At 39.0% G+C, this 14,303-nt stretch overlaps 2 protein-coding genes across 2 annotated transcripts in view; one reads left to right on the top strand and one right to left on the bottom strand.

The window, feature by feature from the left end:
* Nucleotides 1–14,303, top strand: part of LOC135219682 (2-oxoglutarate dehydrogenase-like, mitochondrial) — a 446,325-nt gene that overhangs the window by 259,281 nt on the left and 172,741 nt on the right. Inside the window, 2 exon segments of the mRNA XM_064256630.1 lie at nucleotides 7,590–7,773; nucleotides 7,909–8,069. Of these exon segments, the coding sequence (XP_064112700.1) occupies nucleotides 7,590–7,773; nucleotides 7,909–8,069 (345 nt within the window).
* Nucleotides 13,749–14,303, bottom strand: part of LOC135220054 (2-oxoglutarate dehydrogenase-like, mitochondrial) — a 33,558-nt gene continuing 33,003 nt past the window's right edge. The window contains exon 5 of the mRNA XM_064257384.1: nucleotides 13,749–13,868. Coding sequence (XP_064113454.1) covers nucleotides 13,749–13,868 — 120 coding nt within the window. The remainder of the gene's footprint in view (nucleotides 13,869–14,303) is intronic.

Genomic DNA, 14,303 nt, shown 5'->3' with positions numbered 1-14,303 from the left:
AAGCTGTGAAATCAATGTTCAAGCCTCTAATGACTATAAATTAATGTGTATTAGCAACATGGATGAAACTTTACCGTAAATAGCAGTGGAGAGAAAAAGTATTTAATAAAACATCTGGGCATGAAAGAACACATTTTACTGTTGTTTTCACGCCAATAAAAGATGAATACATAAAGCTCATATTATGATGAAATAGGGGAAAAACAGTGAATTGAACCTGATATATCTTTTACACAAAAAACATGCTCCCAACACCATATATTAACCAGTGGCGGCTCATCAGTAGGTACTGTGGAGCTGCAGCACCCCCTATAGATTTCATATATATGCACAAAATTATAAATATAGACATGAATATGAGAAATTATGGATTATAGATCAATAATCCTTAGAAAATTATTACCATTCTTTTGTTTTTGTAAATAAAAAAACAAGTGAATTGAAACAATATGTGGAACTGCGGTGCTCAGCAGTTCTAATTTTGCTAGCACAGTAATAATGTGGTAGCCAGCCTGCGCAAAGGGGAGGGGAGGTTGGAGGTAGAAGGTGCGTATGAGTAAAATTCAAAATAGTAGCTTTTGGAAGGGGTTCTGCTGCCTTCCTCGGCAGAGAGAAGGAAAGGGGAGAGAGAGTGTGTGTGTGTGTGTGTGTGTGTGTGTGTGTGTGTGTGTGTGTGTGTGTTTATGCAGTTAATATCAAGGAATTAAAAATGAATTATCTAATAAACATCACCCCTATGAATGATAGCCATGAGTCACCACTGCTATTAAAAAAATACCTACATATAACTAAATTAGTTCACAACAAGACTTATGTAAGTTATATTTAGACTTAAAAACATGTAAGTTATATTTAGACTTAAAAACACTTCATATAACAAAAAATAAACTTGTCCCATAAAAATAGTTTCTAGATATTTACTTAGGGTAACTAGGAACAAGAAAATTGCTCTGAACTGAGTTAAATAAACTTACCTGTGCCCTCAGCTGATTTTTCCAAACCAAAACATTGATCGCTTTGTTTATATTTTACTGGATACAGTAAAGTAAAGTATAACTTTTTTAAAGATCCATGGAAAAGATGCATATTCGTAATGTTTGCATTTTATATTACGATACTAATAACTTATAGTCAGTAAAAGCTTGAACATTGATTTCCCAGGTTTAGGTACAACCTGCAGCTTAAATTTAGCAGTACTACAGGCAGTCCCTGGTATCGGTGGACTCGGTTATCGGCAATCCGGTTTTATGATGCTTGTCCAGCGCCCTAAAATCAGCGAATTATGGCGCCATAATGGGATGAGTTCCTGTTATTGGCGCCATAAGGTATCATATGGCTCCATAAGGGTGCTTATGGCGCCGATAACTGGTTATCGATGGCACGTAAATCACCGAGTTTTGGTTAATGGCGGTTTTCGCTTATTGGCACACCCCCAGGAACGGAACCCCCACCGATAACCAGGGACTGCCTGTATATTTCTTTGCTGATCTTTTCTCCATAGCAAATAAGGGTATGCAGTACTGCAATGTAAAAACATGTCGGTTTACTTTTTTAACCTATTTAGCTAGAAGATGGGATAAAGAGATGGAGGCAAATAGGTTAGTCTAATGAACGATAATTATCATACATAATTATTGTTCATATACTGAATTGTTCTAAACAGTTGTATGTAATCCAAAAGTGTGCTATTTCACCAGGATGTTAATGAATTTTTAATGAAAAATGGACATTACATTATCCTAAATGTTATTGCTCATGATCACTTTACCATAAAAATTTCTGAAAGTTTACCAAAAGAGAAGTGTTTCTGTGAACTCAACCATAACTCGATCTTTACATTTTCTCAGCTGGGTTTGCATACATGAGAGTTGATTTCATTAATTTGGAATTATTTCTCGAATATGCCAATAATATATCTTTATTATCAGTTTATGTCATAATGTGAATCTTTTCATGTACTGTCAGTGGTTATCGCACTGAGGCTGAGGCTAGCCTACCTAAAAACATGACTTAGATTCAAGGTTTGATTTTTAGAAGGGTAGTATATACGGACCCCCAATTATTAGGGGTGAATTTTAGGATTTAAAGGTCATCTTGTATGCGGAAATATATGGTAGTGGTAGTGCGCTATTGTTTTTTGGTGCAGGGAAGTGCCACGCCCACATCTGGGGAAGAATAGATACAACGTAGCTAATGAGCTTAGTTCTTTTCTGCCATTCAACGACTACGGTTGCTTAAGGTAGCTTTGTTAACTGTTAGGCAGGATAGTGCACTGTATGGTTTTGCTAAAAGGATTTGGTGATGAAGTATTCTGTTAAATGGTAGCCTCTGCGCTATATTTGTTTCTTTCTTAACTTATTTAAGCTTACAGATATTTAGCTTTTGACTTGTATTGTTTGATGCTAGTGCTTCTAGTAGCTGGTATCGCAGCAAAGGCCACAATACCCTATTGACTTCCTCTAAATATGACCATTCAAGTTTGTTATAATTGCCGTGGGCAAATATGTTCACCTGACTTGACGTGTATTGAGTGCAAAGACTGGGGTGACAGTAAGTGGCAAATTTGACATGCACATTTGGACAAGTTAGGAAAAGCTAGGCAAAGGAAGGCGGCCGTTAGAGTCAAAGCTAGAGCTTTTAGGTCTTTTTCTCTTAAACCTTTTCTTTCGACTTCTGTGGCAGCCTTTTCTCCTATTCCCAGTCCTCTTGTGCTTCTTTCCACTCCATTACCTGGCTCCCATCCCCCTGAGCCTAGTGCCACTTCAAGGTTGGAAGCCTGCATGGCTAAAAAGTTCAAAGCCTTAGTGGAAACAGTGACTCAAATAAGTGTTTCTGTGAAGTCCCTGTTGGACAGAGTTGGTGCTAGTTGAGGTCCCTGCTAGACTCCTAAGCATGTGGGAGGAACCAAACTGTAATTCCAAGGGAGGTCGATGGGGTTTGCCCACAAGTAGTTGCTCCTTCAGTAGGACCTGTTGCTACATCCCAGGTTCCTCAGGATAACTGCTTGAAGGGTGAGTTTTGCACTGCCTTTCATCCAGTGGTACTCACTCCAACACATATCGTGGATGCAGTTGGCACTTCCAAGATGCATCTAGGCCTTTTGGAGAGGCATTCAACAGTTGAAGATACTATTGTGATCCCTCTTAACCCTGACAGCTCGGGTATCGTATATATACAATCACACATAGGTTCGGGGCAGTGGACAGGTATGGTAGATGTATGGTCAAGATTTGGCGCCATACAGTTTAAACGTATTTTGCGGGAAAAATGTTCCTAGTTCTATATATTACTATTGACAACTCTTCAGATTGCCCTAGAAGAGTATGAGTGAAATAAGGAGCTCTCAGTCTTGCTTGAAGTAGTAAGGGGGAATGTTGCCACAAATTCCCATCCAAGGTTGCATTATAAATGTTTTACAATAAATATGCTAGCATTTTTTTCTGAGTTTTATTCCTTATCTTTTGTGATATTGTTTGAGCTGTTATTTCAATTTGACAAGATAAAATTTTTAAAAAAATATTAGAATGCTTATAACTTTGTAAAATTAGCATATGTTTTATGACTGCCATAGGGAAAGGAGGCGCACAAGGTGTGGGAAATATTCACTTCCCGTAGGAGTTACATACTTTTTATTATAATTTTTTTTCTTATACCATGTGAATATACATATCTTCCTCTTTCCATTGATAAGTTTTTTTTTCTTTTCAATTGGCCATCCTTAAATTTAGCCCGGTCATGGGTTTATGCATTATCGTACATTAGCTGGGACTGTGAGGGTTAAGCAGTAAAGGGATCAAGAACCCTCATGTAGCTTCTGGGATGACGACGAATGCCCAATGGACACCTGAGCTTCCAACGGCTCGTAAGCCAGGTGGGTCCCATGTGTCCAGTGGAATCAAAGCTCCCAAAGACCAACAAGTATCAAAAGGTATCACTATCAGTTAGTTAAGTGGTTTCTGGCCCCACATTTAAGGTTAAGCAATTGGATGATGACGACGTTTTGGATGCTTATTCAGGTGAGGGAGAATACAAGTTGACAACAGTGCAGCTGGTACCCTAGGCTGCAAGCGAATTACCTGTAACTGCAGAGTCAGCCCCGCTACCTTGTCAGGATTCAGTGTGCACATCCCTCTCGCCAACATAGGATCCATCTTTTGTTCTCCAGTGCTTAGACAGCATTATGGAACTTTACTGAAACCTCCACCTGCTCCTGTAGTATTGTAAGATATTCAACTAGACATGGCTCTTTTTCTGTTTCTTCAGCTTCAGTTGAACCAGAACAACCCTCGTCAGCTTATGCCACTCTCATGAACTATTCTCCTCTGTTACCCTTTGTACTTTTTGCTAGTGACACCATCTTCTCCTGGTTCAGCTTTTATGTTACGTCAACCCTCAGGATCAGTGAAACTTCCAAAAATGGTTCTCTCGGTTTCTGCCAAGAAAGCATTGTCAGGTAGTATTCATTTTCTTGGTTGGCTGAGAAGAGAGAGTTAGGCAAAGCAGTTTTCTGTTCACCACCATCTTGTCTAAGTGTAGGTACCATTATTAGGCAGCTGGAGAGGTGCCTTCCTTGGGAGTGTCTGCCTCCTCCCAAGGACATATTTCATTGCTAATTGACCCCAGCTCATAGCTCTGCCTTTGACTCGGCTAAGGCATGATTCTTATCTACGGAGTTGGATCGTTTTGTGAAGGATGTTTTCAAAGTTTTGGAAATATTTAGTTTCATAGATTGGTCCGTGTGAGAACTTACCAAGAAAATAGAGGACTGTTCATCACTGCAAGACAAGTTTGCATCAGACTGGCTTGGGGTGCTTTCATGTACAGATAAGGCATTTCAAGACGGAGCACAAGAGTTGGCCGCACTTTTTTTTGACTCGTATTCTCTAAAAATGAGAGCTGTGGTGCTGGTTCACGTCGAAGGGAGTCACACGGTCTCAAAGATCTCTCTTTGCTTATTTGGATAAGAGCAGTCTGTTTCCACACACTATTATAGAGAGAGTAGCAACAGAGCTTGAAAAGAAAGCAACTCAATGATCTCCTTGCATTGTTAACCAAACGGCCTAAGGAGACTAATCGTGCTCCATCAGTTTATTTTGCGCAAGAACCTCATCGCCTCTTCAACTTCAGCCCTTTCGAGGTGGCATAGGAAGAGCCCAACCTTGACCAAGAATAAACCCACGTTCCATTACACCTACTGGCAAGAAATCTGCTACTTGACCATCATGTGCCAAGTGAGGATCCAGTCCTCTGTACACCTGTAGGTGTGAGACTCCTGCGCTTTTGGGAGAGATAGGAAAGAAGATCAGTAGAGCCATGGGTGAAAACAGTGCTCAGAGAAGGTTATTCCATCCCCTTCAGAGATAAACCCCTTTTAACGTCGTGTCCTATCAACTTGAAGGTGGATTCAGAAAACTCAGAAGTTTTCAGCTCTGTCAAAGGAAGTTTCAGAGCTTCTCAATAAACAAGCGATAGAAGTGGTAGAAGACACTGCATCGGAAGGATTCTACAACAGACACTTTGTTGTTCAAGATGTAGGCATATAAGTCAGTCGTGTCGGCTGTGCATCAGGGAGTTAGATGGTAACCATTGATATGAAAGACATGTACCTTCACATTCCAATTTACCAAGAGTCCAGAAAGTACCTGGGATTTTTGTTATAGAACTAGGTCTTTCAATTTTAGGCACTGTGCTTTAGCCTGAGCACAGCCCCCCAAAGTCTTCACATGAGTTCTTGCACCTCTATTGCAATGGCTTCACGTGATGAGCATCAAGGTATATACATTCAATCCCTGCTATTTGCGGACTCACAATTCACGGACTTGCCTATTTGCAGATTTTTCTATGGACCATATATACCTATTATTCGCAGAAAATTTTCCTATTCATGGTATCTTTCACTGAGAAATATTCACAAATTACTGTATTTTCATATTTTTGTGACCAAATGCACTTTTTGTGATAAAACTATTAAAAAACTCGGATATAAGCATTTTAGAGTTTTTTTTTGTGTTTTAACTATCAAAATATGCAGTTCTAAGCATTTTTAGAGGGGTTTTAAGTATGCACGTACACACTTGAAAGTGGTTGAGGTTTTAAGTCACCTACACTAGACAGTTGAATAGTTTTCATAAATTTTGAATTTTGAGGCTGCCATGTGAAAAACAATACTAGATTGTAATTATACTTGGTAACTAAGGCAGTCCCCGGTTATCCATATATAAAACTAAATTTTATTATAAAAAGATAGTTTTTTTTCCCTAAAAATGTATTGCAGGTGGTGAACGTATCAAATTGTAAAAATATTGTCATGTTTGCATTTTCTCATGTGGCCTTATTACATTAGCTATCATTTTCATGAGAGCATTTTTATTTGAAAATTTTCAGTGTAGAAGAAAGGAAAAAGTGAAAGAAGGGAAAAGAAGGAATGGAGTACTAGCCCAGAAATCAGATATGTACATGGGGAAAACAAACAGAATACATACAGTAAACTAATGTTAATTAAGATACAGGACAATGAAGTGAAGTGTGAAACAAAATTGTAAATATAACTGTTCCTGTCAGTATTTTGTCTTTTAAACCCATCATCTGTAATAAATGGCAGGAATTGTGAAATAATTATATGAAATTTTATTTAAAGAGATTAAATCTGCTGTTGGAAGAGTATCCTGTATTCTAATCGGTCATACAGGCAGTCCCTGGTTGGTTTGGGAGGGGTTAGTTTCTGTTACTGACAGCATGACAATAAGCGAAAATCGGCGTTACAAGCGCTGGTCCTCAGTTTTCGGCGCCAAAAATCCAGATTTAGTCGTCACTAGACAATCCCCATAAACCTGGATCTCCAATAACCGAGGCTGCCTATAACCAGGGACTGCTTGTATTCATCTGATCATGAATATTTGATGAATAACTCGCATGAACCAGTCCCCCCTGAGTATGGGGAATGTGGAGTAACACAGTCAAACATATCTAGGATTTATAAAACTGTTAACCAATGTCATGTATCAAGTGTTGGAAACAAATCTTTGAAAGAATTTTTGTCAGACTCTTCAGCATTTACACTTTATCAAGACTGATTTTTAGGAAGATGTAATATATTAAATCAGATCAAATGTATTTCATCGAGAACAAATCCTAAAAGAGATGGGAACGTTAGCTCAGTGGCCACTAAATAATAACAACATAAGTGTAGGAGAAGATTATCAGATCAGCAGGAGATCAGATAAGGAACGGGTGAGGTGAACTAATAGCAACAAGTATCTAGAGACCAGAACTTAGGACTAGGTATTTGTTCAAACCCCTCTTTGAGTTACCTTCACCATTTCACATAACAGTTTTGTTATCCTCATACAACCAGAAAGTAGAGAGTGAGACAGTGATGGTCATAAATTTAGGCAAAAGGGTGCATTTATTCATTTTCTTCCACATACACTATTATAGGCACTTTATGGCACCGATAACCAAAACTTACCCTTATGGCGCCATAAATAACATATTTTATGGCATTAGACAAGTGCCATAAAACTGGATCACCATTAACCGAGACCACTGATAACCGGGGACTGCCTGTATTGATATTATCTTTGTTTCAGGTGTTCAACAAGCATTGGATAGATTCTCCTTGGTCTGGTTTCTTTGAGGGTAAAGATCCTTTGAAGGCCACACCTACTGGTGTACATGAAGACACCCTTTTCCACATTGGAAGAAGATTTTCAAGTGTCCCTCCTAATGCCAGTGATTTTGTGGTTCATCGTGGCCTTTTGCGTATTTTGAACAGTAAGTAGCGATTTTATGTTGTATATTTGGGTGTTAGTTATGGCTGATTTGCTGCCTCTTTTGTTTCATGATCTCTTGCTAGAAATTTTTTTGTTGGATAAAAGCTTTTCATATTTCAAAATCATTAAATTACAGGTCGTATGGAGATGGTAAATGCTCGAACTGTTGACTGGGCTCTTGGAGAAGCTATGGCATTCGGTTCTTTGTTGAAAGAAGGCATCCATGTACGACTGTCTGGCCAGGATGTCGAGAGAGGAACATTCTCACACAGGCATCATATCCTTCATCATCAGAAGGTAACATTATTTAAAAGTTCCTTCAGTAGATGAATTGATAATTAAGCAGATTGGCTTAGTCAGACAGTCACTTGAGAATAGGTTGATGATGCTGAACTTTATCATTATAAAAGGCATTGTAAGGTCAAATAAAAATCTTGAGTATTCTTATATACAGTAATTACAATTCAAAATAAATATCACACTCCCTTGTGCACAGTATGAGTCTGGAAATTATCTCCCAGAGCAATAATTTTAAATGTTTTCAAGTTATATTAAAGTGATAGAGATTCAAAACACTTTCTGAGTTCTGGTGTATGGTGTGTCTGGTGGAGTGTGACATACACATTACAATAACAGGACTCTTGAAACCAGCTGTAAAATAAAAATGTAAACAAATGCTATTAAGTACATTGGAAAATTATTTCATGTTTTTGAGATAACTAGTATTTATGACAGTTTAATTGCACTGAGGATTTATGACAATTTGTTTACACCGTGGATACATGTTTGCTCCTCTTCAGAATTTTTATATTGCATAGTGCTTGTTTTCTTTAGTATGTACCAGTATAGCTCACATTCTCAGTCAGCAGTACAGTAGTTATAAATGTAAATGCAAACCCTGATATTTAAAAAATGCTTAATCTGTCTTGCATGACTGTGCATACTATATTGAATTGATAGAAGATTAGCATTGGGTACCAAGCCTATATGTGTGTTCAAAGAAGTATCTCAGATACTTTCAGCCACTCCAGCTAATCCTAATCACAATGATGCTAATCTCGCATAGGTGATGGACATTTACAAGGTTATTATGCTTACTACCTCTGCCAACAAAATATGGCAAAAATAATGTATTTACCCTTGTCTTTGTATCTTTGCATCTGACTAAAATCTTTGAAACTCATTAGGATAAACTTGGTGAACTGACTGGGAGACTTCCCTCAGATAAGTAATTATTGTTGTCACATAAGTGGCTTACTAAACAATTACAAAGCTGTAAGCTTTCTTACCTGGCAGTTGAAAATTCAAATTATCTGGCGGTGGCAGCGCTGCCATCATCAGTGTAGGTGATACAGGTCCCACCCACTTTCAGGAATACCCGGTACTGCTGAGCTAACTATTGTCAATTCGTTGTCTGCTGGTTACGGAGTAACATTGATGGTTTTTGCAGTCAACTTTTCATCACCATCTTGCAGTTTTTGTATCGTATTTGGTGAAGTACAATTTGGTGGTGGTTTTTTCTGGTTTAGGTGCTTCTTTAGCTTTCATTTAGCTAAATAAAGTTAAGCTTTAGAATGTTGGACTCTAGCTCATTTTCAGTTAGGTTTTGCAGCGATGGCTGTAAAACTATGATGGCTTAGCTCTGTTATGATCCGCACTCAAAGTGAGTAAAGTATAGGGGACAAATATGTAGCAAAGACGACTTGCATTGAGTGTCAGGACTTGGATGAGCAAGGGTGGGAGAACTTTGTCTCATTTAGAGAAGATGGAGAAAGATAGGAAGAGGAAAGCAGCTCTTAGAGCCTGGGAGTAAGACTAGTGTTGATATAACTTGTTTGCCATTAGAGGCAAAGAAGTCTTCTCTTCCCCTCTTTTATCCAGCATCTCTCCTATTGATAATCCTCCTACTTCATTGCCACTAACTCCAGTCCAGGTAGCCCATGCTTCCAATCCAAACACCATTGCCAGCTTAGAGTCCAAAATAGGCAAGAAGTTTGAAATTTTGGCCTAATCTATGATGGATTCGGGTTTGTCTTTTTGCGTTTTTGTGAAGAAATTGTCAGTGAAAAGATCAGTGTTGTGTCAGATGAGGTGGCTGTCTGTTCCCCCATTTCTCCTAGACAAAGGTCACTAATGGGAACAGAAGAGGAAGAATGTATATTATGTCCTGTCAGAGCCATCAGACACTATCTGCATAGGACGGAAACATGAAGAGGAAGTTCGAATCGACTCTGGTGTTCAGTGAGAGACCCCTCCCGTCCTCTCTCTCAAAGAATGTGATTTCGTTCTTCCTGAGAAGCTTGATTTTGGAAGCTCATGCGCATGTCCAATATGCACGAAATTTGCAGTGGCAACTTCTCTAGCATTTAGACATAATATATCTCTATCCTCGATCCTGCAAACGACATTCTGTAGGGCAAAATTGGTTTTTTCATCCATTACCTGAAGGACAGAGTCTGTGTTTGAAAATTGTTACAGGTTGAGACCTTTGTCTGTAGCTGGTATGGTGTTGTGAGAGAAATCATAGGGGGACCTCTTTCCCTCTAATATCTCCTTGTCTTGTATTTTTAAGGTCGTCGAGTTATTGGGAAGCCTGGGGATGCAATGTACCTGGAGTACCCTCCAGTTTTTTATGGTTAGGGTTGTGGTTTATTATTTTTAGTGTAGATAGATAATGGTTCTGTGGACTGGTTGTCTGGTCTTTGCCCAGGGCAAGGGCAAAATTTTTGGTTTTGTTAACCATTGGTGAACCTCCATGGTTACAAAATCCCACCATTAGTAGGGACAATCTTGGCCATTACTGCCACGTCTCCTACAGGTGATGAGAGCGCCGACTAGAGGCAGTATCCACCTGCAGCTGCTCTTTCACAAGGTAAGGTACTGCAAACATTATATAATGAGCATGTTATTGTTGTCTTTATCATAAGCTGTCCATTTACCCACCTTCCTGGTAACGTGGATTCGGCTTTGTAATTGTTTGGTAAGTCACTCATGTGAAAATGATATTTTTATAATAAAATTAGGTTTCACATGTACTTACTAAACAATTACATAGTCGGAACCCTCCCTCCTCCCCACAGATGGATGTTGCGACTCAACAAATTGACAATAGTTAGCTCAGCAGTACCAGGTATTCCCGAAAGTGGGCGGGACCTGTATCGCCTACACTAACGACTGCCAGGACTGCCGGGTAAGAAAGCATACAGCTTTGTAATTGTTTGTTAAGTATATGTGAAACCTTATTTTATTATGAAAATATCATATTTTTGTACAAAGTGAAGACAGTAATTTTGTTGCTATGGAAACTATCTAAATCATGTAACCTTAAGCAACTGCTAAGTACTCTAGTTTTAGCAGAGTTAAAACAAAGGTCAAGGATAGAGTATTGGACAAACAAGCTGGGAATGGGTTTGTTGTTACAATATCCAAAAAGACCATTAATGAAATATTCATGGATAAAAAAAAAATAGGAAAATGCCTGTAAAAGGGAGAGATGGGTCAGTGATAACCCCAGAAAAAGAAGAAAATAGACAATGCCTGAGTGAACATTTTTTGTAAAGTCATGAATAAGAGTTATGTGCTTATGAGTGAATTCAGTTCTTGAAGTGAAACCAATAACAAAGAAACTCAGGAGATGGAAAACACCAGGTTTTGACAGGATCATTGCACATATCATAAAATCAGTTGAAATGAAAATATTCAACGTTTCTCAGTGGGCCAGCATGAGAAATGAATAAGCAGCTTTGAGATGAACAAGCTGGTTTTAGAAAGGCAACAGCTGCACAGATCAATTTAATCTTACAGGAATACAAATCATCACCTTTTATGTTGGAGTATCTTTCAATGTGAGCTGGAAACTTGTCAAAACAGACTTGCTGCTATCTGTTTGAATGTCAGTCAAGAGTGTGGTTAGATGAGTATTTTGCTCATTGCCTTTTCCTTTGTATGATTGTGTTATTTTGTTGTACTATTGAAATTTTAATATTTTTTATTGGTATGGATAAAAAACTTCAAATCCGTTTGCGAGGGACATGGCTGCCTTGTTGGATGCTTATTTCACCGGTAACGACAGTTCCCCATACTTCTAATCTCTCCTGTAGGTTTCTTTCTGTAGGGCTTCTCCAGGCAAGGAATGTATTGACTGGGATTCACTGTTGTAAAGTAGCTTTGGGAACAGGGGGAAGAAGGGCAAACAGTATTCACTGGCTTGCTTTTGGGGGAATACTCCAGGGGTGCCTCCAAACCATTCGTGTTCCTTACTCACAACTTCCATTCCCTTTCCCTGTGAGTGTTATTCCTCCTCCATGGAGTAAACTAGTCCTAAACCTCCTCACAATCTCTCTCTCGAGAATGTAGCATTGTCAGGTGGAGGAGCTCCATCAGCAGTTTTGCCCCTCACTGCAACTTTTGGGCAGCACAGAGAAACGTGCAACCTACTTGCTCAGCTCGGGAACAGTCTGCAGATGGGGCCCATGTCAGCAGCGAGGAAGGCCCACCTTTGTGGTCTTCCATGATAGGTTTTAGTTTTTTATTTTATGATAGATTTTAGATGGGAATATGCACCTGTTCCTTGCTCAGGACATTCAAATGTTCTCTGTCAGAGTGATATTATTTTCTTCAGGGAGAGGTCTCCTTTGACTTTTTCCACCTCACATGGTGTGATTCACTGCGCAGGTGGCTGGGAGGGAGAGTAATGTGATTGATGATAATTTATTTTCTGTTGTCTTTTTTTTTTATCTGTGGTTGTCAAGTCTAGAAGCAAGGAAACAGCAATTTCAAAGTCAGAATGGGGATCATATAGCAACACTGTGGAAGTTTTGTACCTTTTCACTAGCCAACAGCTTGTAATGATCAATTATTATTTCTTTATTTTTATTGTTTGTTACTTCCTCTTATTTGAAGTAGTTTTATATTTCTTTTCTAATTGCTTAATCGTTTCTTGCTTTGTTTGTTGTTATGTGGTAGTCTCAGGGGGGCTTAGGAAGACCGTGCAGTTTTCTTACTTCATTAATACACTAGTAAAGAAATACGTACATAAAAAATACAACTTAAGTATATGCCTACAAATCGAAGTGTGAGCCTTTATTAATTCTTCTTAACCCACAATTGGTGAGGTTCTCCACCTCACTCTGCTAAGGCTCTCGGCTCTCTTCTATCTTCCCTGTCTTCAAGCTTGCTTTCTTGAAGGTTCTTCAAAGGAAAGTGTCCAGCCCACCAGTAGGTGGGCAATTTCTTCTGTTCCGCCTTGTAGTCATAGTAATTGGTTGAAGATTATCTAACAACATCCCTTGGGTGTGATTAATTGATTTAATCCCTCCTTCGTGGGTGGGACTACTGACATTACCAGAAGTCTTCAAGTTCCAGTGAAATTTGAAAGGTCAGGTCACAGATGAGACGGCTAGGCAGATTTTAATGGTTGCATTTAGATTATTCCAGCAGCAGTGTTTTGACTACAAATTCATGACACTTCCTAATCGTTAATCTCTCTCTCTTTCCCTGTCTCATTTTGTTATTATTCATTATCTCCCTCTTTCTCTTTCTCTGTTTATCATTAGTCTATTAGCGCCTCAGTGGCGTGGTCGGTATGGTGTTGGTGTGTCACCTTGGTGGCATTCCACTTAGTGGTTAGAGTTGTGTATTTCTGGTGATAGAAGTCTACTCTCGACATGGTTCGGAAGTCATGTAAAGCCGTTGGTCCTGTTGCTGAATAACCACTAGCTCCATGCAACATAAAAACACCATACAAACAAACAATCATTTGTCTATTAATGGTTCTTTCTCTTTTTTTTTCTCTTTTATATTTACACTATTCCAAACTAATATTCTCCTAGCTACCATTACAAGCTCATCTGGTTTTGTATGGAACCAGGAACACCCGAGGGAGTGAAGTTCTGGTGTGTCTCCTGTGGCAGTTTTCTCAAATTATTTCATGCATTCATAAGTGGAATAACTAGGGGGAGGCAGCTTGGCCTCTTACTAGTGAACTGTCTCATCAGCGGAGATAACCTTTGAATCCACTCCAGAGGTGTGATCCTTGGCCTGGTTGCCATGGCCACAGTTAGCATGTAGTGTCTTGGAGGAATTGAACGCCATGCTCTGCAGGTGAGGGAGTTCCCTCACCTCCAGTAGATCATGCAAACTCCTTCCCCAGCTGTTTTTATGGTTAAAGGAGATATTATGTACCAGGTGATCCATAGGCAACTCCTTTGGTACAGTGCTCCCCCATGTTTACATGGGAATAGGTTCCAGAAGCTACTGTGGAGATGCAAAAAATGTGGAAATGCAAAGATCCCCTCTGAAAATGCTTATAACTGCCAAATATTTTGTACCCCTTAAACTATTAAAATGCTCATATCTGCCTATTTTAACATTTTCAATGCTTAATTTGATAGTTCCAACAAAAATATACAGTCAATTATCATACTAAAACAATTTAATATTTCAAACAAAAATACATCCCAAACCATCCTCCCAAAGCACCCCAAGTAACCATACATTACAGTACAGGCAGTCCCTGGTTTAAGGGGGGGG

Source organism: Macrobrachium nipponense, chromosome 1, assembly GCF_015104395.2.
Source record: "Macrobrachium nipponense isolate FS-2020 chromosome 1, ASM1510439v2, whole genome shotgun sequence".
NCBI lineage: Eukaryota > Metazoa > Arthropoda > Malacostraca > Decapoda > Palaemonidae > Macrobrachium > Macrobrachium nipponense.
The sequence above is the reverse complement of the archived record's forward strand: the minus strand, read 5'-3'. Positions and strand labels throughout refer to the sequence as shown.